This window comes from Channa argus, chromosome 17, assembly GCF_033026475.1.
Source record: "Channa argus isolate prfri chromosome 17, Channa argus male v1.0, whole genome shotgun sequence".
NCBI classification, from domain to species: domain Eukaryota; kingdom Metazoa; phylum Chordata; class Actinopteri; order Anabantiformes; family Channidae; genus Channa; species Channa argus.
Genome location: NC_090213.1, coordinates 6,258,915 through 6,283,135, shown reverse-complemented (window position 1 = coordinate 6,283,135; position 24,221 = coordinate 6,258,915). Strand labels below are relative to the sequence as shown.

Genomic DNA, 24,221 nt, shown 5'->3' with positions numbered 1-24,221 from the left:
GCTTTGTGCTTAAAGGATAAGTTCACCGGGCATTTGCTCATATGAACACAGAAACATGTTTTACTTGCTGTGACCCCTGTCCAGTGGAGACCTCCTGTGCAAACAATAGGTGCAAACAACATTCACAGACGTAAATCTGTGCAAAAACGAATTACAAAGTTTCTATTAAGGCTGCAACCTTCTGGATTTGTCACATTATAAAGATACTCAGAGCATTGCAGCCTTTTTAAGTACCAAATTACCTTTAATTACTGTCATCTGAGAAATACAAAGAAGGAACTGAACTTCACAGTAGAAAGACTTTAACTTTGAAACTTAGTAAACTTCAACTGCTTATGTCTCATTTTTGATTTAGATACAAAGTGAAATGCAAAGTGAATACAAAGTGAGTGTTGACCTAAATCCCCATTCACTTTCTTTAAAAACACATTTTCTTCATGGCCAGTGTGAACAGGAGGAATGATATTCATCCTTTATATGGGCGCCTGATTACTATTTTAGGACAGAATTAAATCATTATGAATATATCATTTAAACTGGCCAAATCACAAAAACAATGGGCCATTTTAGATGCAGCCCGTCGTTCTCTACTTATTGTTCGACCCTCCCAACAAATCACTGGATTTGGTTTAAATGTTCGAATGTGTAATTCACATTTGTGTCCACACGGTGGAGGCAACGTCATTATCAGGAATCAGAAACATCTGTGTAATTTCCCAGCTTTTACAAATTTAAAGTTAATGCAGGTCCCCACTGATATTGTGCTGTAGAGCGGCACGTTCCAATAATCGAAAATCGTCTGACACACAGACACCTTGAGCATTAGGGTCGTCCTGTAGGTCTTGCCCGGAGACCTAGAGATGTGCTTAATAGCTCCAAAACAAAAAGCCGTAGACCTCTGTCTTCTAGTCCAATACAGAATTAATTATCTCACATAAAAACATTTGATAATTTTGCTTATTGAATTACTCTCTTGGTGTGTGTGTGTGTGTGTGTGTGTGTGTGTGTGTGTGTGTGTGTGTGTGTGTGTGTGTGTGTGTGAATAACCTATGGAATCTTGACAGTTTGAACAAATGAAGCTGGGGATAAAGTTATTTATTGTTCCCAAAGCCTGAACTGATTAGCTGGACTAACACCTATTTGAGCAACTTGTGCTTTCCTAATTGGCTGCTTCTTAAATAAACAGTCGCATAACCCCAGGATTAATATTTAACATTATTTGGTGGCGGTTGGGGTGTTATTTTCTGCACTTGAAGAAGTCAGCTACTTCCGAAAAGGCCTCCCTTATATTTGTTCAGCCTGATAAGTCAGGTTTATAGTGAACATGCTCAAAGGTTTCTGTTTTAATCCTAAAAACATTATTACTCGTATATGTACAGTAAAAAAATAGAATCTACTTAATTAAATAATTAATTTACAGTTACATAAAAAAGATTGCACTCAGCTGATTGATGAATAAAGACGTAGCTTACACAAATGAAACGGATCTGCTCTGGTTTTTAAACATAACTTTAAGTAGCTTACGTGCAGAAAGTGCAGATTTGGCAAAGGGAAGGGAAAAGAGGGGGGCTACACACAGCTTTGATTTGATCGCTCAGCCGGTAAGGCGTTGTAGTAAGAGCAGTGAAACACTCCTACTACAGTAATATTTTATAAACAACTTTCTCTCTAGTTCCTCCTGCGAGCACAAGACGAGGAGATGGAGTACTTTGATAAAAGAAGGCTTATGATGTTTAAAGCCATTTCCTAAGTGCATTTGTAGGAGCTGCAGCTAAACTTACAGCCACATCTATTTCTGTGTTTCATGTTTTCTCTGTATGTTCACTCATATTCCCATCAGTCCCTCATTACCCTGGCAGCAAGTAGGATGAGCTTCATCATTACTCTCTGGATGCTTGCAGGCGCGCTTTTGAGATTCAGCAATGCCAATTAGGTGGAAGGTGGAGAATGTTCAGTCTATACTGTCTAATTATTTTATATAAGATTTGCTGTCTAATGAAAGTGTTCCTAAGGGTTAAACACATGCAGACTTTTAGACCCAGTGATTTAAAAGGGGTCCGTTTACAAGTTGCTTATCACTTAGCTGTTAGGAAAAGGGTTTTTGCTGGGGCAGAGAGATTAGTCTAACTACAAATGTCTGACAAGAACAAAGAGTGTGTAGGGAGAGGGGGGACGCCTTCATTTAACAGAGTCTAAAAACATTTCAAAGCAGATCTATAATATCTGACCTCATACTGTCACTGCTTCACTCTGTTGAGTGAGTGTGTAAGAGTGTGTGTTCACGTGCTGCTTGTGCTCCTGCATTTCCACCAACAGCAGCGAGATGTGATAACGTGAGATTGTGTTTCTTTAGAAAACCTGGATCACCTCCAAGAAATTTGGCATGCATGTGGTGTGTGTGTGTGTGTGTGTGTGTGTGTGTTTGTGTGTGTGTGCATTTCGTAGCAACAAAAGGTGGCTGCCATAAAAAACAGAGGTCTGTCGGGAGCTTTAGTGAAGCAGCCACCGCTTCTCATCTCTACAAAAACAGCAGCAAAACATGCAGCAGGAAGGACAGAAAATAACTCACTCACACATGCTAGAGAAATATACATGCCATGCAAACACACACACGCTGTATATATTCATGTGAGGTTATTTATCATATTGTTTCAGTGGCCAATGCAGCCATTATCAAAAGACAACAGAAGCATTTTTTGCATTTTAGAAAGGAGCAGGAAGGCTGTTATAAATAGCACACCACCACACACAGGGGGGAAAATTCATGATAGCAAAAGATAATATCGACTTTTTAAAAATTCACATGACAAAATAGTTTACTTTGTACAAAAACAGTCGATCCCACGTAGAGCTGAGGAGGAGAAATGCAGCTTGTGCAACATGCTGAAGCCAGGTGAAGATGGGGATGGGGAAAAAAAAATCACAAAATGACACAATGCAACAAACAAACAAGCAACAAATTCCAACAACAAGTTGTATAACTTCCTCAACAGAACAAAGAAAACATGTCAGCATGCAGACAGTTTCACATGTTCGGACTGACTGACGGAAACATTGTCATGGTAAAGAAAAAAGGAAAATGACAACAAGCCCCTTTTGCATTCCAAGGCCATTCTCTGAAACTCCAGTTGCTCAGGGTACAATGTTAATTTCTGCATATTTTATCAGTTCTATTTACCAGATGTGATGCTGTTGGTTTCATTCAATTAAATGTGCTGTAGTAGAAATCAGTCCTGTGTTTTAATTACATTTGAAAATCAGCTAGTGCGTGAAGTCCAGGTAGCTGACACCATTTACCATCTAGTTTTTAATGTACTGTACTCTAAACCCCTCTCCTGACCAGTGGTTGTCCAACCATAGCTTTGCAACCATATCCATGCATAGCTGGTCAAATCTGGGATGTTTCCATGTTTTTCTGAGGGCTGGACAATGGGCATTTCTCCATAAATAACATAACTAACGCAAGCTGCAGACCTGCCAGCAATAGTAGTACCAGCAGTACTAACCCACTCTTATTTGTGTACTCCAAAATTAATTTGTGCATCACTGTACATATCATCGTGTGGGGGTTACAAAGTATGTAAAAAAATAATACACCTCTGTGTACAAACTGGCTGTAGATACTAAATCAAAGCTAATTAGTGACTTTGGGTTGTTAACACTGTTAAAGTCTGAAAAGCAATAAATAATTCTCATCATAGTCTTAACTTAAATGCTCTACACGTGGATCATCAATGGGTGAGAAAATGAGTATGTAACTATCAAGTGCCTATTTAAGACCCTTTTATGGGGTCAGACAGTTTTGGCTAACGTTCAACCATCCTGAGATCTACAGTTATTATTTAAGCCAACAAAATTGATGATCAGTGGCTACAAAACAAAAGCCCCACATTTGCAGACTGATATCAAGAGAAAATAGCCCAGAAGTCTGAGTGGTTTAGTTAACAGTCCAAACATATGGTCTCAAGTTTATTTTGGACTCTGCTCATGATGCTAATGACTGCATGCTCCTTATAATTTGGCAGGAAAAAAGATGACAATGTAAAACACCAGTTTTTGTCCCATGCCATAGAGTTCTGGTGTGTTCTACTGTAAGCCCTGAATTACAGCTTCTACATTCAAGGTTAGACTCAGGCGATGAGTTAAATTAGAAAAGTGCTTTAACCTCGTTAATCAGCTGGATTTTGTAATTAATCCATCTGTGATTAGATGACTGATGCATGGATTGACCAGCTTGCTGCCCATCAGGGCTGAAAAGGTCTCACCTCATGAATTTCTTGGGTTCGGTGGGAGGGGTCGGCGGGGGAAGAGGTTTGTTGGAGTTGAGCTCAAGGTGGTGTAGGGGGGAGTTGGGGATGGGCTCTAGACGGCTGGGCTGGAGTGGGGGTGGGGGTGGCGGCTGTGGAGGCTGCCCACTTCCTGAACCCACCACACCCACACCCATCCCTGCTGCCTCCAGAGCCCTGAGACTAGGAGAGCTGCTGAATCTGCTGGCTGCTGTTTTCTCATTCTTTTTCTTTTGCTACACAGAAAAAAAGAAAAAGGAGGGGCACGGGGGTCAAAAAGGAGCAATTGGGAAGTTTAAAGCAAAAATAATAAAACGAATAAATAAAAGAAATGGAAGAAAAGGGGCAAATGGAGTGCAGGGAAAGCTCTTAGAGGTTGCAACAGCTCAGCCAGTGAGAGAGAGAAAAAGAGCAATGAACTAACTTGATCATTTTGATTGAAGCAGAGTGAATGGATCAGTCTAAAGACTGGCATCACTCAGTCTCAGTCTTAAAGCACCAGTCGCTCATAGCAGAATGGAAGCTCAGATGAGAAGAGATGTGTCAAAGCAGGAAACATCTCACACTAACAAATGGCTTGGAAAGCAAAGGAAAGCTGGAGAAAAAGTCAGGGAGAACATTCGAATTGGGTGGAGAAATTCACCACCCATTTATACACACAAACACATGACAAAAGTTAGCACATGTTGAACACACAACACACCAACAGATATGTGGGCATGTAACAGCAAGAAAAACAAACTACAGGGAAGTTGTAAAATCTGAGATGTTACGTGTTTAACATGCAGTGGGAGCCATCAGCTCAGACAAACTGTGAAGAAGAATCACTGTCATGTCATTCAGGTGCAATGGAGCCTTTAAAGGCCCTGAAAATCATTTCCTCATTTCCTCAATCAGCTTCTCACTTCAAACCAACAGGCTTCTGAGAGAACGCGCAACTATCTGACAAGGTTAGAACAACTCACTTTGTTTTTGTGCAAATTTTACTGAAGTGATGTGGCAGCGGAGCTCAGCTGGGATGTCACATTTTTCTATGGACCAATCGGGATTCAGAATTCACAATTTAGTTAAAATCTTGTTGCCACTCAAATCTGATAAAGCCACAGCTACAAAGTCCTAATGCAGCAGATTGGCTTTAGCTTTAGTGTGTTCAATTATTAATAGATACTAAATAATATAAAACAGTGTTCCAAAAAAGTAACTCTGCTGTAAATATTAAATTTTTAGAGAGAAATAGTTGAGATTTGATTGATATGAAAGGTTATCAGGAGTTTTAAAGTTTGTCAAACTACTGATTTCTTTGATGAAATCTGATGAATCAAACCTGATTAGGCCTACAAATATTTATTATTATCCCATTTGGTTTTTTTAACGTCATGATTTCAAGGTGCCACGGCTTTTTTTCTTTAAAAAAAAGAAAGAAAAAAGCCCAATATTTCCCATTAATTTGGTTGTTCCCTGTCCTTCACCGTCCTTGACAACCTTGGTTTTATAGAAAATAATAAAAGTGCTAAAATCTATGTTTCCATCACTCCATCACCATCTGCCACTGCCATAAATTCTGAAAGTTTTCTCCGTTTTTACTGGGAACATCATAATCCTGTTTTTTGCTGTAAAAAAAAAAAAAACAGTGCAGTTCATTTCTTGCTTAGTTGAAACCTAAAATGCTGGAAGAGCTTGACAACCTCCTCGGAAATGTGGATATGAGATGAGATGGAGTGGATATCATCTTTGCTATGTAGGAAAAACACAGGCTTAGAGTGCCCCTGTGTGTGGTGTGCTACAGGATGTCAGGACCTACCTTGATGAGCGGGTTGATAACTCCTACATTAGGGCTGGCATTGAACACTTTGTTGAAGTTGGTCTCCCTGTTGACGAGTTCCAGCTGGTAGAACTTCTTATCGTCCTGAAGGAGAAAATCATGTCAGCTGACAACCAGAAAGGCTGTGGAAGGCTGAAAATTTAATGAGTCTGTCTGCAGACTTTTTATAGACTTGACACTGCAGTTTCCTGATTCTGCTTTCAAACATTCATTTTACCCACTCTGACTTACTTCTTGCTCTAAATTCATTTCCCATCTGGATTTTGGACTGGTTAGCTACCTTTAAGAACCCATTGTCGACTCGTGGTTGTAACAAGCACGACTCAGAAACCTCAATAGAAACTGCACGACAGCGTGACCAATGTAAGCTGACTTATAAAGTCACCTTCATGTGATTAGTGCAGCGGAACCGCAGTAGCCTTGTGTTATTGTCAGCTGTGTCCCTGAGAAAACCCAATGAAACTCAGTGGTAATGAGGTGAAGCACAGTGGATTTTGAGCATCCCACAAGATAGGACGTAAAGGCAGCCATGCCGATATCAAACAGTCTTTAAATAAAGCTTAAGTTACACATTCCATCATTGCACATTCTGAAGATTGTATAGAGAAACAAACATGAAAATAACTATAACATGTTCCTAAGTCAGGTTGAAAGTCAGCAGGTTGTCACTGTACTGTAATTACCTTCATCTCCATTTATTTGCTTGGTTTAATATTCTGTCGTAACAGATGTTGCCCTTAGTGTGATGCAAACACCTAAAACAAATATGGGGTTTCTCAGGGCGTAATCTTGGAGCCTCCCTTGCTGTCATTACTATCTTATCTAAACGTTTTGTAGAAAACACGTTTTCTGACCAAACACAAACTTGAAACAGGCAAATTCTGTCATTTTTGGACCTGGATTGAGTTTTCCTTGTTTGTTAACTTGTATTTAAACTTAATAATAACATTAGTGCAATAGTTTATTGATCCCCATGAGGACATCAATGCTTCTCATAGCTTATGGTGCTACAGGGGTATCAATGTTTTGTCCAAAGACACTTCGACATGTGGCCAGGAGGGACTGGGAATCAAACCACTGACCCTGGGGTTCATCCACCATTGCTCTACCAAGTGAGCCACAACTAATGCCAGTGAGCAGTTGTATGGGAATCCTGAAAACCACTGTGACTTATGGAAACACCCAACTGTCATTTGGTTATTAAGAAACAAACTCTCTGTATTTGAAGACTATTCTTCTTATTCCATTTCCTGCCGTAAATGCCAGTTTCTCCTGACTTAGGTATTGGCCTATCAGCAGTACCCACCACCAGTTTCTTGACTAGAGATTCTCTCTCAGACACCATGTCCTTCAGCTCCGCGATGATCTGTAGATCCTCTGGACGACTCTCCCTGTTCCTGAACTTCTCCTCTGTTCCTTCCAGCCTGTTTGAGGACACACAAAAATAAAATATATGTAATTATTATATGTAATATATGTAATCTCGCCATAGTGGATCATTTTTAGGCCGGCTGCCCTTCCTAAAGCAACCCACCCGCAGTTATAAGTATAACAGTTAAAAAAGACAAGACAAAACTGTTCGATTATACAAGAGAGCTGCTTGAAATGTTATGTAACCAGGCTTTGTTTGCAGCTTCGTTAGCTCCAGATATGCACCATATTAATTCAAGAAAAAATAATAGTAGGAATAAGGGCCAGGAAAACTTATTAGATCTTGCACTTTACAGTGTTTACCAGTATTCATAGGTTACAAGAATTAAATACCTGCACTGCAAGGAGTAAAAAGATGAGTAATTCATGGACTGTCCTTTTTCATCAGCTTTCGATCAATAAACTGTAATAGTGCCCGGGCTCTTCCCTTCCTTCTTTTCTTCTCATCACAAAAACCATTTAGTGGTTGTATGTTGAAATCAAAAACAGATCCGCACGATTCCTCTTGAGAATGTTTTGGTTCTATGAGTTATGAGACAGCTCACGTTTTAATGGATTTTAGTTTTTTTGGCCAGACTGGCCTTTAGAGAAATTGCCACTTGTGTAAAGGCAGATTCATTTCATATGCTTTGACATTTCCCCCTAATGTGGCACACGGTAAAGATCGTTGAGCAAATGGACATTAACTGAGTGAAATATTCTTCAAGCCAAAAACATTCATAAGTGCCACTGTTGGGTGGAGCATTTTGAAACTAGAATAAATGAAATAAAAAGCATTTAAAGGCCAACAACATAGACTTTGCACGCCCCTGTAAAAGTTTTGTACGGAAACGTGACTTCCAAGATATTACACGAGTCATCAGTTGTTCCCCACTTATTATCATAAATTGATTGAAATAGATAATTTGGATGAACAACATTCAGACCTCTGATTTAATTCTGTTATGAAGACACAAATTTTCAATTAAACAAGAACAAACAAAAACGTAATTATAAGCTCAACTGACTTCAAAATACTGCAAATTAAACTTAAAAGTTGCTAAGCTGAAAGTTTATTTATGTTGGGGTCGTGATCAGAAAATGTCACCATCAGTGTCAAACAGTGTTCATCTGCATAGAGTTAACGGAAACATTTGCCTCCTCTTATGATGACGAATATTAAGTATATACATATACATATGTATAGTTGTCCACTAACTGTGACACTGTTTTTTTTTTCAGTTTTACCAAAACATTATGTGACAGTGAGTTAAATAGCCTCTCACTTCCCACAGTACCAAAGCACTGAGGGGTATGTTTGTGACATTTATGCCACAGTGCAAAATCACACTTTGTTAAAGGCAGAACACCAGAGCAGCTTGTCTCCCTGATAAACTGTGGTCTGTCCAAGGAAACGTCCCCGGCTGTACGGGAGCAGCCACTGCAGTCCTGCTCAGTGATACTGACACACACGGATACGCAGTTTCATCAGATATACTTTTGGCTCCTGTGCTGGTCCTTGTGTACACGCCTTAAAGATGATTCATTGTGTTCCTTGTGTTTGTTAAATATTTGCAGATAAAGCATCAGACTTTCCTTGGGTGCTCGCCTAATATCAATGTTTGACAATATAATGTTAACTTAAATTATGAGTGCTGTGCTTTGCTCACGGTTGCCAGTTTATTACCAGTTTAGCCGACTGTCACAGTTCTGGATCAGGTTTCGTTTTAAAAAAAATCTCTCTGCCTTTAATTCTTCTACTCTCAGTACTTTCAGAGGATTGCCTCACCTACGCACACACACACACACACGCATTATACGCAGTATACAGAGGTCAACATGGTGCACCACAGCATGCTGACCCTTGTCCAACAACATAAAAACCATTAAGTGGTATTAAGGTTACGTCTAAGAGGTACATATGGGGACTGACTGTCAGTCAGCCAGATTGTCCTGTCCTGATTGTCCTTAGGGTAAGTAAAGTAAAATTTTTGAAAAAAGAGACTCAGGAGGATTTAGTCAGAAGTAAAACTCATTGATCCATTTTTTGTAATCTTTTATCCTGTTTAGGGTCATGGGGGGCTGGAGCCTATCCCAGTCCATCTCAGGGCTAACACTGTGAAACATACACAGACAGAGAATCATTCACAATCTTATGGACATCTACCGTCAATTTATAGTCACTGCTTAACCCAACATGCACGTATCTGGACTGTGGGAGGAAACCGGACTAGCTGGAAGAAAACCCACACATGCACAATAAAGAAGAAGCCAGGTTGTTAGTTCTGTATTTAGTCGAGCATTCTTCTAGTGCTGCTGATGTTTTCAGTTTCATTCCCATTGATTTTTTCTCTCCGGGTTTATGGACTTTTATTTATGGACTTGTCTTCTTTGCCAGACTGTTTGCCTAATCTACATGCTTTGTTAGACATTTTGACTCCTTTTTAGATTTGGTTGTTGCATTCTGTTCTCCCCATTGGAGAATGGGGAGAACAGAATGGTGCTAATGAACCCCGAGTAAGTCAGTTTCTTCTGTTATCATACAGTATTAAATGTTAGACTTTGCCTGTCTGTGGTGTTCTGCACCTGGATCCTATCTGCTTGCCAGTTTATGACACTCTACTAACATAAACTTATCTTAAGCCACTACTTTGCTAAGCAAACTTCTCAACCAGATTAAATGATATCTTCTATAGTTGTGTTAATGTGTTTGTTAATTTGAGTGTTTTCAGGGCTGCAAACCATCCTTCAACACAAGGTGCAGATGTGGTGGTGGGTGCATCGCTATTGTAGCGTTAAGTAAAAGCCCTTTGCTCTGGTTATCTGCAGGTTAACCTAATTTGACAACTGCTGTATGAACATTGATTGTAATTATATATTCAGTCAATCAATAAAACCCAAGATGCAGGAGAAAGCATTGAAATAGTGATGAAGCTGGCATTCTTAGTGGCCATTAAGGGAGAGGAATTTGTGGAGAAAGACAAGGCTGTTGTCACCAAAGTGATTAATTATGTAGAAGGAGATGAGGCTGGTGGTTAAAATAGATCAGTGTTTAAGTTAATTATATGAGAGAAAGTGGATCATCTGTGGCCACAGCCCCAGAAATGCATCTTTGTTTGGGAAAGTGATGAAACTGCCAGACAATTAAAAACTGCTGACCATTAAACCTGTCTCAGAAAACTGGTCAAACACAAAAACTAGACATGCAAATCATGTCCAAGTGTTTTTTGTCATGTTTAGCCCGAGTAGTCGAGTAGGCAAGAGCTTGACTCCAAGTCCAAAAAGTTGAAAGCTGAAAAACTTAAGTCAATTTTCTGTTTGTCTCTGTGTGACAATGAGGTATAACGGGTGTAATAAAAAAGTGATGGTCCTCTGCACAGGTCAGTGTGTCAAGACCTCTCCCACCACTTTTTTGTATTTAATTTTTTGTTGTTTCTATTTGTGCAAATATAAAAAAAGAAAAAAACCCTAAAGTTACTAAACTTTTGATAATACAACATTCTAAAGCTATTTATAGGCAAACCCTCTGCTCGCGTGTCCCATTACCCTCAAATCAAACCACGCAGCCTGTGTAATACTGTGTTTCAATCTCTTACCCTCTTTGTAGATGCAATAATGGTCCAAATGGATTATTGGACTAATTGGAGGAACTGACTTTGTCCAGCAGGTGGCGCTTTGCTCCCAGCTGAGTTACACTAAAAGCAGGTCAGCTCTGAAGAGGATGCTAGCTCACTGCACATCTCCTGACTCTCACACATCACAGCATGTGCTGTACAGAGTTTTCCATATGGCTTTTCTTTATTTAGCTCAGTTTTTTGTTTTTTGTCGTCTGACTATATCTTCGTAACTCTCTCAGCTTGAGTATAGTCCCTCCCTCTCATTCCTCATTGGGTGTCCATCAACAAAAAAAATCACTTCAATTTAATTGCCTTTTTAGTCCTGCTGCATTTATCATCCTGTCAGTATAAACATTCTTTCTCTTTGGCTGCAAACTCAACAAGCTGCATTTATACAATCAACAAATACAGACATCATTTTTACTTCACCATCTGCTTCCCCTGCCCCATACAGTAACCTGACCTCCTGGTTCTACAGTAGAAATCTTCTTCCAGTGGAGTAATGTTACAAGTCCTGCATTTAAAGTGTTACTTAAGTAAAAGTAGAACAGCATCATCAGGAAAAAGACAATGAAGTACCAAACGTCAAGGTGCACCGGCAGAACTACTTATTTTTAGAATAGTAGGGGATTATAATTGGATAATTAACCCGCAAATAAAATATAAATACATAAAATTGTACAGGACTGCAAAATATTTTTTAGTTGTTGTACGTTGACTGGTTTAACATTAATCCACTCTGAACCAGTGCAGTTGGTGGACTCACCACAAATCAATGCAGAAATACATAAGTGCATGACAGACCTCAGCTGTCTGCGCTGTCTTACAGCGCAATGAAGATGAAGATGATAAAATCCTTGTTTTTCCACTCATCAACTGAAATTGTTTGATATCAATCTCTCATTAAATTGGGATCAGTTGTCTGAAAATCCCACCTGTAGAAACCGACGTGTCACGCAACAGTGTTTTTAATCAAACTGACTCCACACCACAGACTCACAAAGGCACACTATGCCTCATGCATATGGATTCAGGAGCCAGCAGACAATGATGGCATTTGTTTCCTTTAGTTATCATTGACTTCATGGAGTAATTGTATCTCTTTGTGCTTGGCATTGTTTTGAAAATGAAATGCATTTTTTCCAGAACAATGCGGCCTCAGATTGAGGCTGTACAGCCATCAGACTGCCGTGAATCCATGGTGCTTTGCTTTCATGGCGAGCCAGTTTCATCATGCACCATCCTGCTTGCTGTTGCTGTTTATAACGTTGGACACAAGCACTGGAAGAAAGTAATTAATCACAGCCCCCTCCTACTTATACTCCACTTCACCTGACACATATGGAAATATGTCTAACGGATGTGCTTGCTTCACTATAACTTACAGTATATTTAGAAACACTGCGCCTATGGTGCAGTGATTACGTAGATCATTGCATGACCAAGCAGGAAGTTCAGTTTTAAACGCAGTTTTACCAAGTACTGCATTCAGAGAGAGGAGATTATCAGGTGTAGAGAATGTAACTCTGTAGACTGTGTGGAGAGTGTTCAGACAAGTGTGAATGTCTCGCCTGTTGTTCTCCCCAGTGAAAACTTGTAAGTTGTTTTTTGCTTCCATTTGACACCTGACAGCACACAGTTATATTATCTGGGACATATAAGCTGACCTGGACACACTGCAATCTTAGGTTAAGATTCCGAATTGCTTCATAGGCCACATGCCTTCATGGTCGCACAGTTATACAAACACACAGCATAAAGTCAGACAGTATTTTCAGTGTGTACATACAGTATCTGAAGGGCAGAGATCTTGTCTTTGAGCACTTCCTGGGCTTTGTTGAAGTCTGACAACATGTTCTGTGTCTCTCTGCTGTGGACGGCGCTCAGCTCGGCAAGCTCCCTCTCATGTCTCTTTGTTAACTCCTGCTCATGAGCCCTGAGAAGAGAGAAGAGAAGAACGTTCAGAAACAAGCAACAGATTCATATCCTACCATAGCCATAAAACAGTTTTCTTGTAGACTGTAATTTGGGAAAAAAAAATCCTGACTCTGGTTAAATTGGTCAGGTATGGGTAAATACAATATTGTACAAGTGCTGCATGACACGTAAGTCCTGCATTCATTATCTTAAGTACACCTATGCATTATTATGTATCATTAGCTAAATGTCATAAATATCAAAATTATTGCATTTATAACATTAACAGCATAACTGATGCATTATGTCTAAACAAAATTTGGTCATCTTCTTAGTAGAGTACATTTACTTTTGTTCTTTAAGTAAAATGTACTGTAGATAATCTGCTTAGTACTTTTACTTGGGTAAAATCTTTGAAGAAGTTCCTGTAGTGGGGTATAACGCTGCCTTATAGCTTAACGCTCTTTAAATATTTTTAAAGCATTAGTTATGCAAAGTAAGTAAATATAATAGTGTCAGTGTAGAATAAACTAGAGTGTAAAGCAACTCCAAAAAGGTACCACGTTAAGTTTAGTAGCACTGTGAGCAAGGTTTTGTCAGTCAAACAGTACTTGAAGTAAATACTGAATGCTACTTTCCATGACTGAGGCTTTTTGTAATATAATTTTTTTAAAATTTACATTATTTGCACAGTATCTTCACTTCAGGACTGTGTTACGTATAGTATGTTGTGCCAACAGACATTTGTTTGTATGTCGTTATGTTTCAGACCAATTTTTACCACAACGCATGACTTTTATGTACAGCACACTTGGTGTATGCTCACTAGCTGGTTTATTAAGTACACCTTAAATGCTTGTTAACACCAATATTAAACACAAATGACTGAATGTATTTTTGCACGTAGACATAGTCAAGATGATCTGCTGAAGTTTAAACTCAATTTCAGAAAGGGAAACAAAGGTGACTGAAATGGTGGTGATGTGATGGTCTGGGTGATATTTCCTTGTCGTACTCGTACCCTTAGCACCAACTGGGCATTGTTTTAATGCCACAGCCTACCTGAGCATTGTCACTGACGTTATCCATCCCTTTATGACCTGTGTACCCATCTTCTGATGGCCACTTCCAGGAGGATAATGCTTAATGCCCCAAAGCTAAAATCATATCAAACTGCTTTCTTGAACATGACAATAATTTTACTGTATTCAAAAATGGTGGAATGGAACATTTGCATTACGGTGTCTGCAGCTGACAAATCTGCAGCCACTGTGTGATGCGATCGTGTCAACAGGACTCAAAACCTCAAAGAAATATTTGTAGCACTTCTATGTTACCAAGAATTAAGATAGTTCTGAAGCCAAAAGGGGGTCAAACCTGGTACTAGTACCTAATAAAGTGGCAGATTACTGTATGTACAGTGATAAACACGTGCAGAAAATGTGTAGATAGTGTATCAAACAATCCGTAATTTGTTACTACTAGGAGGAAATAAGAAAGAGGAGGTGGATGGAAATGGGAATAAAAGATGATACTAATAAAAGGCAAAGGAGAAGAAGAGTAGGAGGATGGAGGAGAAACATGGAAGTCTGTCTGCCTCTCACTCTGACTTGGCCAATTCTCCCTGAGGGGCGAACATCTTATCTCTCTCTGCTTCCTTTTTATTTATTTATCAGCCTATTTTTATCCCTGTGACCAGGATTCAGATGGGGAGTTATGTAACAAAAGGAGAAATGTGCTGCGCATGAGCCTGCCAGCAAAGAGAGAGAGAGACAGACAGACAGAGACAGAGACAGAGAGGGAAAGAAAGAGACAGAGAGAGAGACAGAGACAGAGAGACAGACAGAGACAGACAGAGAGAGAGAGAGAGGGTTAGACAGAAAGAGAGTGACAGACAGAGACGAAAGACAGAGTGAGACAGAAAGAGAGAGAAAGAGAGACAGAGAGAGAGACAGAAAGAGAGAGAGACACAGAGAGAGTGAGACAGAAAGAGACAGACAGACAGAGAGAGTGAGACAGAAAGAGAGAGACAGACAGACAGAGAGAGAGTGAGACAGAGAAAGAGACAGAGAGAGAGTTAGACAGTAAGAGAGTGACAGACAGAGACAGAAAGAGAGAGTGAGACAGAAAGAGAGAGAAAGAGAGACAGAGAGAGAGACAGAAAGAGAGCGAGACACAGAGAGAGAGACACAGAGAGAGTGATACAGAAAGAGAGCGAGACAGACAGAGAGAGAGACAGAGAAAGAGACAGAGAGAGTGAGACAGAAAGAGAGAGACAGACAGACAGAGAAAGAGTGAGACAGAGAAAGAGACAGAGACAGTGAGACAGAAAGAGAGAGACAGACAGAGAGAGAGTGAGACAGAAAGAGAGAGAGAGACAGACAGACAGAGACAGAGAGGGAAAGAAATAGACAGAGAGAGAGACAGAGACAGACAGAGACAGACAGACAGACAGAGACAGACAGAGAGAGAGAGAGAGGGTTAGACAGAAAGAAAGTGACAGACAGAGACGAAAGACAGAGTGAGACAGAAAGAGAGAGAAAGAGAGACAGAGAGACAGAAAGAGAGAGACACAGAGAGAGTGAGACAGAAAGAGACAGACAGACAGAGAGAGTGAGACAGAAAGAGAGAGACAGACAGACAGAGAGAGAGTGAGACAGAGAAAGAGACAGAGAGAGAGTTAGACAGTAAGAGAGTGACAGACAGAGACAGAAAGAGAGAGTGAGACAGAAAGAGAGAGAAAGAGAGACAGAGAGAGAGACAGAAAGAGAGAGAGACACAGAGAGAGTGACACAGAAAGAGAGCGAGACAGACAGAGAGAGAGAGCGACAGAGAAAGAGACAGAGAGAGTGAGACAGAAAGAGAGAGACAGACAGAGAGAGTGAGACAGAGAAAGAGACAGAGACAGTGAGACAGAAAGAGAGAGACAGACAGGCAGAGAGAGAGTGAGACAGAAAGAGAGAGAGAGACAGACAGCGAGAGGAGGCAAGTGAGCAACACATGAATACACGGTAGAGACTAAATCACCATGGGAGCAGCCATCAAAAACCTTCAAACAAATAGACGCACACATAAATCCATGGTTACACACTGATTCTAACGAGAAGCTGGATCACATTAGCCGTGCAGCACTTTAAAAAATTCATAACAAGCCACAGGGAAAAACATGATTATAGAGTCTATTTTGCTTTTACCCTAAATAACCTTCACATCTTCTAATCAATGGGCTCCTGACAGAGATGGAGAGGGAAGGACCGTGTGTGAGAGAGAAACACTGATTTGCCTAGTTTGGGCCTCGCTTTCATGTTGCTGTTTTTTTCATCAGTATGTGAGCAGAGTGCAGTTGCGGCAACTATCGTCACCCGAATGAAATCAGGGAGGTAAAACACGCCGATGACAGGGTCCACTGTGTGTTTGAGGAGGGGGAGCTTGACGACTACTGTAACATTTTAAGAAATGTGCTTTTTCGCCTTCAAATTGTATTTTAAAGAATATTTTTTGTTATTTTCTAAATAATTACCATACACGTGCTAAAACCAACGTTGAATCTTTGGTACTCTCATTTTGTCAGACTGTTTAGTTTATCTGTCAACATACAGCTGATGTCAACATACTTCTACCAGAGGTGCTGCACATATGCAGTTGGATGCTCATGATACATGAATAAGGAGATTCAGAACAGGGCAATGTTTACAGGGATCAGCACTTTTTAGAAAGATGGAAAATGGCAACGTGTGAAGTTATTCCAGACCCTAGACAGACTATTGTATTGACTACAGTATGAACTAAACAAATAGGACAATAATAAGCACTATCAAATCGCACAAATTCCATCAAATTATACAATTTTTCTATGGGAGCAATAAAGTTCTTTGAAACTTGAATGTGGAACTGTTGCACCTATTGCCTGGTGTTCAGCATTACTTCTTTAAGGGTAGTTTTATTTGCCAGCAGGTCTTAATATATGCTTATACAAACAGCACTCGACAGCTTAGTGCACACGCGCCGCCAACTGCACGTTATTTCTTGTTGTGTACTGTACTTGAATTTTGTTTCGAAGGCGACAAAACTGCCAGTGAAAAAAAAAGGATATGCAAGTATTTTTTTAACTAATAGAACTAAAACCTGTATTCAGGATTCTTAAGGCTCAAAAGATTAAGCTGATACTTCTGTGACTAGTGATACTAAGAATTCAAAATAAGAGACAAAACGTACAAAACCCATCAGCTTTGCTTACATGCCACCAAAATGGAGCCAAAAGGAACAAAAATAAGGTACATAGGAGCTATCGCTCTGAATTCATGAGAAAAATATTCAGTGGTTTGGTTGCCAGGTTACAGAGTATTAAGATAAACTGCACTGTGAACACACTGGTGTGTGCTGCTTGAGCTTTGACTTTAGATGCATGTGTGTGACAAGTCCATCTGTGAGACCATGAATATTTTAGACAAACTAAATCTGACACAAAGTGAAGACACAGTAGTGTTTTGTAGTAGAAAACAGATGATAGAAATGTGGCAGTTTCGGTTTTCTTAAAGGCCGCGGTGAGACTGAGAAACCTCTTCTAAATTACAGAACATGACACCACATGAATGCACCTCAATATCAGACTCACTTAAATCAGTTCCTACTGATCCAGTTAGAATACTCTCAGCAGATGTGTGAGATAGACATGACACTGAGTTTTTCCACAAAGGAAACTAATTTACAGAATAAATGGAAAGCACAAAAGTGATTAGATGTTATTTTTGTTCTCAAGAAGAGATTTTGTTGTTGGTTGTTAATGTTGTAAGGAGGGTTACAGGTGACCACTTTGCACACCTGCTCGTTGGAGGTTTCAACATTCATTGCTGTTGAAAAGGTGAAAAAGACAACAAAGAACTATTTTTCATGGAGAAGCAGGGTTAACGGAAACATCTGTGCAGATGTGCAACAATTTTAACCTTTAAAAGAGGTGAAACCCTCTTTTTGTTTTTTTTGGTTATATGCCCTAAACGCATTATGCTATACATACAAAACAATATTTTGCTTGTATAATCTTTCTCAAAAGCGTCTAAACGTTTTGCTCCATTTGCAGTGGCATGACAATCTTTTGATGACAGATAAACAAGTCCACTGTGTGGATATGAGCGTATATTCGTTTCTTTAAAGGCTTCTCAGTCACGCTGTGATTGTGTTTTTGATGGGAGCCGCCAGAGGAACTGCAGATGAAAATTATCGTCAAGATAACCCGGGTGCAAGGGATCAAATGGGAACATACTGGACAATGTCACTTTTAAGTTAATTATTAAAAATATCCTTTTGTGATTTAACGGTGGAACCAAAGCTTGAATTTCATTGTTGCGTGTTCTGAATTTCTGAATACTGTCTCATACCTGATCTGCTGATTGGCTTCACTGCGGATTTTCAGCACCTCTTTGCCCTTCAGCTCCAGCTCCTTAGTCAGAGTACTGATATTTTCGTTGAGTGTGTGGATCTGGTGGTCCAGCTGAGCGATGTGGTTCTTCCTCCTGGATACTTCCTCCTGCAGCTCAGTGATACGGCCGAACAACTCACGCTCCTGAAAAGACATTTGTAAATTTACATAAATCAATAAGAACAATTTGATTGAGTTCTCATTATCTAGTTTTAGGACTTGTGTGAAAATGGGATTGTGTTTTTACTCAAGTTGCTTCAGAAATACAGAATATTCTATAGGGTCCATGAACCTTTTATTCCACTGTATAACAGGTTTTTCAATTTAATTCATTGACAGAAACTTTAAGCACAGTGCAACAGGTCAGATGAATACACTGGCTCTTAAATGCTGGTGAAATACATAAACCACTGAAAAGATAAATGTTCTGCACTTTCATAGCGCTTTTCCACCTCTTGGCACTCAAAGCGCTTTACACTGCCTCTTATTCAGCCATTCGCACCCACAATCACACACACACACACACACACACACACACACACACACACACACACACACACACAAACATCTATGGGGGAGCTGTTCTGCAATTGGCCAACACTCCCCGGGAGCAACTAAGTTGGGGTTCAGTGTCAAAGATCAGAAGGATAACAATATATATATATATATATAAAAAAAAAAATAAACGAACAATGTCCGTCACCATCAGGACAGTGGAATTTGCAGATCCTTCCCGTTTGTCCGATTCACTCGTTCAACAACTGAACTATCACCATTCTCCAAATAAGTGAGTGTAAACAGCGGCCAAATATCCAAATTACTCATGAAGCCCCGCAGAGCTGCTCTTTGCTTCTGAGCTTCGAAGTGACACAAGATCTTTTATTAGTCATGATTTGGAAGTGAGAAAATGAAGAAGTGATTGTCTCTGCTGGGTTGGCGTGAACGATGCGTAGGTTCAATCAAAGTGTCACATGAAGACAACAGGCTGCCAGGTGACCTTTACAATGAAGTCACTGTTGCAATGTCTCTTAGATTAGAGACGCATAACTTCTAAAACTCAGCTTAAAACCAAGAAGTACAACTTTTGCTTGTTTTGTATAAAACACACTCCAATGTTTTTACACATGGAGGCTGACCTGAGCATAACTCAATCGGATGTTAGGGACTAACATTCATTTACAACTGTCATTAAACTATCTTGATCTGGATACACTATCTGAATCAGGAAAAATATGTGAATACTAGTGTAAATGCATCCCGAGTCCACTGTGGTCATAGTGCTGTTGAAATAAAGAAGGTGGATTTGAACAAGGTTGGATTTAGGTGCAATATATGTGAAAATCAAAGAAAGAACACTAGAATCTCTAAGGTTGCTGACTAATACAAAGGTCTGTCTCAGTCTCCCTCAGCATCTTAGTTTAATGTAGAGGCCGGATTTCTGCTGTCCATGAAGCTGGTGGCAAACTAAAGCACAACGGTGAACAGCAGAAATTAATCTTTAATGACTCATTACTCTCCATCTTCTCAAACAGCTAGAACCTTTCGAGGACGTGAGGAGACACAAAAAGCAAAACAGATGAGAAGATAAGTGAGAATTTTAACAAATAAAATGGTTTATATCAGACCTAAAACTGGTCTTACATTATGAAAAACATTTAATGTATAATTTGGATGATTTCTGACCCCTATGGACGGACTGACACTCATCATGGACAAAGAGAGAGATGGTAACACGTTTTCTCATTTGATCGTTTTTTTAGGTCCTCATGTTTTTTTATCAAAACTCCATAACATCTCCAAACATCTTAGCTAAAATGAGAAGGAGCATAGGGAATTTGTGCTGTTTCACATGTACATATCTACGCTAATTTTTAAGTTGCTGAAAGATAAATAACATGCAAATATGAATTAAGAAAGGGAATTCGCTATCTGAATGAGAATGTATTGAACTACTGAAAATGGGATTATAATTTTATTTTAGAACTATGATGGGTGGTTATTAATTGGACACTTTGACAGACAGTGTGATCTATACTAAGAATATGACAGTTATCTTTATTCTTGTTTTTTTTTTTTATTTATGTTTTTTCTTCGCTTTCCTTTTCTTGGTACATTTTGAAGTATTACCAGTACTTGCTTACTTGATACAAATAGCACATGGACCCCCAAAACCCTAGGCTGCAAAAACAAATCATTTTCTGGCTGGTTTCACTCACCAAAAGCCCAAAGTAAAGTGTGTTTATATTCGCATAACACAAATGTGAAAGTCTTCACATTTAAGAAGCAGGTGCCAGCAGATGATCGGTATTCTCCCTCCCTTAAACTATCAAATATAAAAATAGTTGATGCATTTCTAATTATTCAACCCGTTAATAAACTAATAATTTAACTATGTGAAAAAATATAAAGGCCAAAGACTTGAAGTAATAGAGCCATAAAAGGAAATGACGGCTCTTTGAAGATACAGTATCAAGCGAAGAAACAAAAACTTTCACAAACACTAAAAACAACATCCATATAGAACAATAGATGGAAATAGAACAGAGCAGATATTGGCTGTCAAAAAGATACTAATGATGAAGTAATTGATCAGACAGCTGTGTCAGATCAAACATGTTAAGTATCTTCAGGAAGACAATGTGTAGACACACACACACACACACACACACACACACACACACACACACATACATACACACAAACAAGCCGTCTTCAGTCTCTTCCCCCCAGTCTGTTAAGTAATTGGAGATATAAAAACATTATTTAACACAGCGTGACGGCTGTCTGCTGCTGAGCTCTTCCATGCCGATGACTCAACTCAGGAAGTTTTAGTTTATACGCCATTAGGGCTCCGGCACAGTAAACAAGGAATTCATGCTCGTGAAGAGCATGCTCACTGACATCCCCATGGTCGCCTGGATTTTGGCCTACTTCACTGACCGACCCCAGTATGTTCATCTGCTGAACTGTTTTTCTAACACTGTGACCTGAAGCACAGGTGCTCCCCAAGGGAAAGTTCTATCTCCCTTTTCATCATCCTTTATACGTCTGACTTTATGTACAACTCAGAGTCCTGCCACATTCAGAAGTTTTCTGATGACTCTGCGGTTGTTGAATGAATCCATGGTGGAGATATAACGGAGTGTCGATCAGTGGTGGACAGTTTATTTTTTTTTACTGGTGTATGCACAATCATCAGTAAAACGAAGGTACTGGTGGTGGAATTAAGGAAGTCTGGGACTCCTGTCAATCTTCTACCCATACGGGGACGGGGTGGAAGTAGTTTGAGGTACAACTACCTGGGTGTCCACCTGGACTGTAAATTGGACTGGTCAGTTAATGCAGCATCAGTATACAGGGAAACACAGAGCAGGCTGTATTTTCTGTGTTGTGTCTGAGAGGAGAATGTTGTCCAAACTCCTCTCAATCCTGGACAGTCCCTCCCACCCACTTCACTGTGTGCTGGCTGCACAGAGGAGCACTTTCAGCCAGAGACTGATCACAGTCAAGTGCTCCACAGAACAACACAGGAGATCTTTTCTCCCAGTGGCCATTAAACTGTTCAACTCATCCCCCTTCTGTAAAAAGGACGGGGGACTGAATAGACTAAATAGTCTAGTATTTTTATTTCATTTATGTTTACTCTTCTGGCTGTTTTTTTTTTTTTTACTTATTTATCAGTAGTTTGTACATGTTCTTGTTTATTGTCTTGGTTTTTCCTTTCTTTTTTACTTTTCACGTGGAGAGCAGCTGTAACAGGGCAACACAATTTCCATATTAAATGGTGTTGGTCACCCCAGACACAGGCTCCCTTATCTACTTGACTCTTATTACATTCAGTGGATTAATACTTTTCCCTACTGAACAAACAACTAAATTCTTGTGGCTTATTACTCACCGTGACCCCACATGGGGGTCCAAGAGTAGCTGGTGCACTGCAGGATACTGACAGGTGATGACAGGTGAATCCATGTTTTGCTATGCTTACTACAGACTCTACCACTTAAAAATTAGCTTGGCAACTAAAGATGAAAGGGTCTAATAGTGAGGTGTGTGGGGTAAAGACCACCAGCTGTGTATTCTTGCTAGAACATCTGGATCACAAGATGATGAGAGAGGAATTCATGATGTTTGGTCTAATTAGGATATTTACAACAGACGAGAGAAGAGAGTCTGCAGCAGGTGTTAATTGAGGCATGCTGGTTGCATTATCTAATATTATCTCCATCCCTATCTCATTTCTGTCACAGAGCCAAGCAAAGCAAGTACAAACAAACAAACAAAATGAAGAGCACATATGTCCTGTGCCTACGTGGGAGGGAAAGAGGAAGACCAAGGACTGCAGATACACAAACTTTAAACAAAGCGGCATTAGCTTCCTGTTTTTAAACTCTTCTCACTCAATATGAATGGTTTATGGGTACTTCTAAACAATAATTCTCAGGATAAGAAGAAGTAAACGGTCCTTTGAGAAGGCATCACCAGCGTCTGACTATTCCCGACACACTGCAAAAAACTCGGGTGACAGATGCCAACAGAGACACCACACTCTCAGCTTGGTGCCACAGATCTAAATCTAAGGTCTTTTGGTGTTGTATTTGTCTGACCATCAACTCAAAATTACTCGAAATGAACTTCTGAAATTATAAATCAAACTAAGAAATTATAAATATTACAAATATTATTAAAAGACAGAAACCACAGGGTAAGTGGTTTGATCCTCGGTCCCGGCTATATGTCGAAGTCTCTCTGGGCAAGACACTGAACCCCCAACAGCCCACTCCCCTCCCCAACTGTGCAGTGCCAGTCCAAGCCCGGTAGAAACTGGGGAGGGTTGCGTCAGGAAGGGCATCTGGTGTAAAAGCAACATGCGGACAATGATCCACTGTGGCGACACTGAACTCACGGGATAAGCCGAAAGGACAAAGAAAAACATTTTTTTTAATAAATTAAAAGAATAAATAAATTAAATTTTCCCAACTTAAGCACTTTATTTATAATATAAAAAGTGATATTATACCAATCAATTAAAAACCATTGATTCATGTCTATAAGCATGTAGGCAACTGTAAAACTAGCAGCTTTCTAAAGTCAGTAAAACTTCATTAGACAGTACATAAAATAAGTCTTTCTGTGCTTCTTACTAAAATAAATTCCCTGGAGACTGTGGATAAATGTGTTTAATGGTGTGAAAGAGACGCCCTAGGGTGTCTACACAATGTGGATTTACTCCAATCACACAATCTTCACTCTGGCCATGAAAGAAAGGGGAAGATGTAAGGACTCGCGCTTGACTAGAGACTCATTTATTACTGTGGCTTTGTCTCTGTGCAGTAGTTAAGTGTTTCTTTGTGTTAAAAGAAAAGATGGTGGAGAGTGTGTAGATGTTCATGTATTTATAGTGCTGAACAATTGGTTCAATATATGACTTTTTGTGCGTACAGCTGTTAAATTGTAATTTCTGTTCATGAAATGCAAATACTGAGACAGTTCTCCCAACATGTACTGAAGCTTTCATAACGGACCAGTTCACATCCACCATGTCCTACCTGTGTCCGGTTGTTCTCCAGTGTTTTCTCTAGCTCGGCCTTGGAAGCAGCTGACTCCTGTTGGTGGGTTTGTCTCAGGTGTTCGATGGCAGATGCATGAATGTGGTTCAGCTCTGAACGCAGAGAGGCTGTTGGAGAAATGTAACAGAACAAAAGGACACTAGAAGTCATAATGCATCTGGGGAGACAAAACCTGTCTACACA

The 24,221-nt window shown here is 39.7% G+C and overlaps 1 protein-coding gene across 4 annotated transcripts in view; it reads right to left on the bottom strand.

The window, feature by feature from the left end:
• Positions 1 to 24,221, bottom strand: part of fam184ab (family with sequence similarity 184 member Ab) — a 114,134-nt gene that overhangs the window by 1,464 nt on the left and 88,449 nt on the right. Inside the window, exons 16-22 of one of the 4 annotated variants that reach the window (XM_067482719.1) lie at positions 24,018 to 24,145; positions 18,428 to 18,612; positions 12,925 to 13,071; positions 7,415 to 7,532; positions 6,088 to 6,192; positions 4,266 to 4,522; positions 966 to 2,883 (exon numbers count right to left, since the gene is read on the bottom strand). In XM_067482719.1, the coding sequence (XP_067338820.1) occupies positions 2,817 to 2,883; positions 4,266 to 4,522; positions 6,088 to 6,192; positions 7,415 to 7,532; positions 12,925 to 13,071; positions 18,428 to 18,612; positions 24,018 to 24,145 (1,007 nt within the window). In that variant the 3' untranslated portion in view covers positions 966 to 2,816. Of the gene's footprint in view, positions 1 to 965; positions 2,884 to 4,265; positions 4,523 to 4,710; positions 4,882 to 6,087; positions 6,193 to 7,414; positions 7,533 to 12,924; positions 13,072 to 18,427; positions 18,613 to 24,017; positions 24,146 to 24,221 lie in introns of those variants that run through there. The other 3 variants (XR_010911277.1, XM_067482718.1, XM_067482720.1) reach the window with 3 other exon arrangements.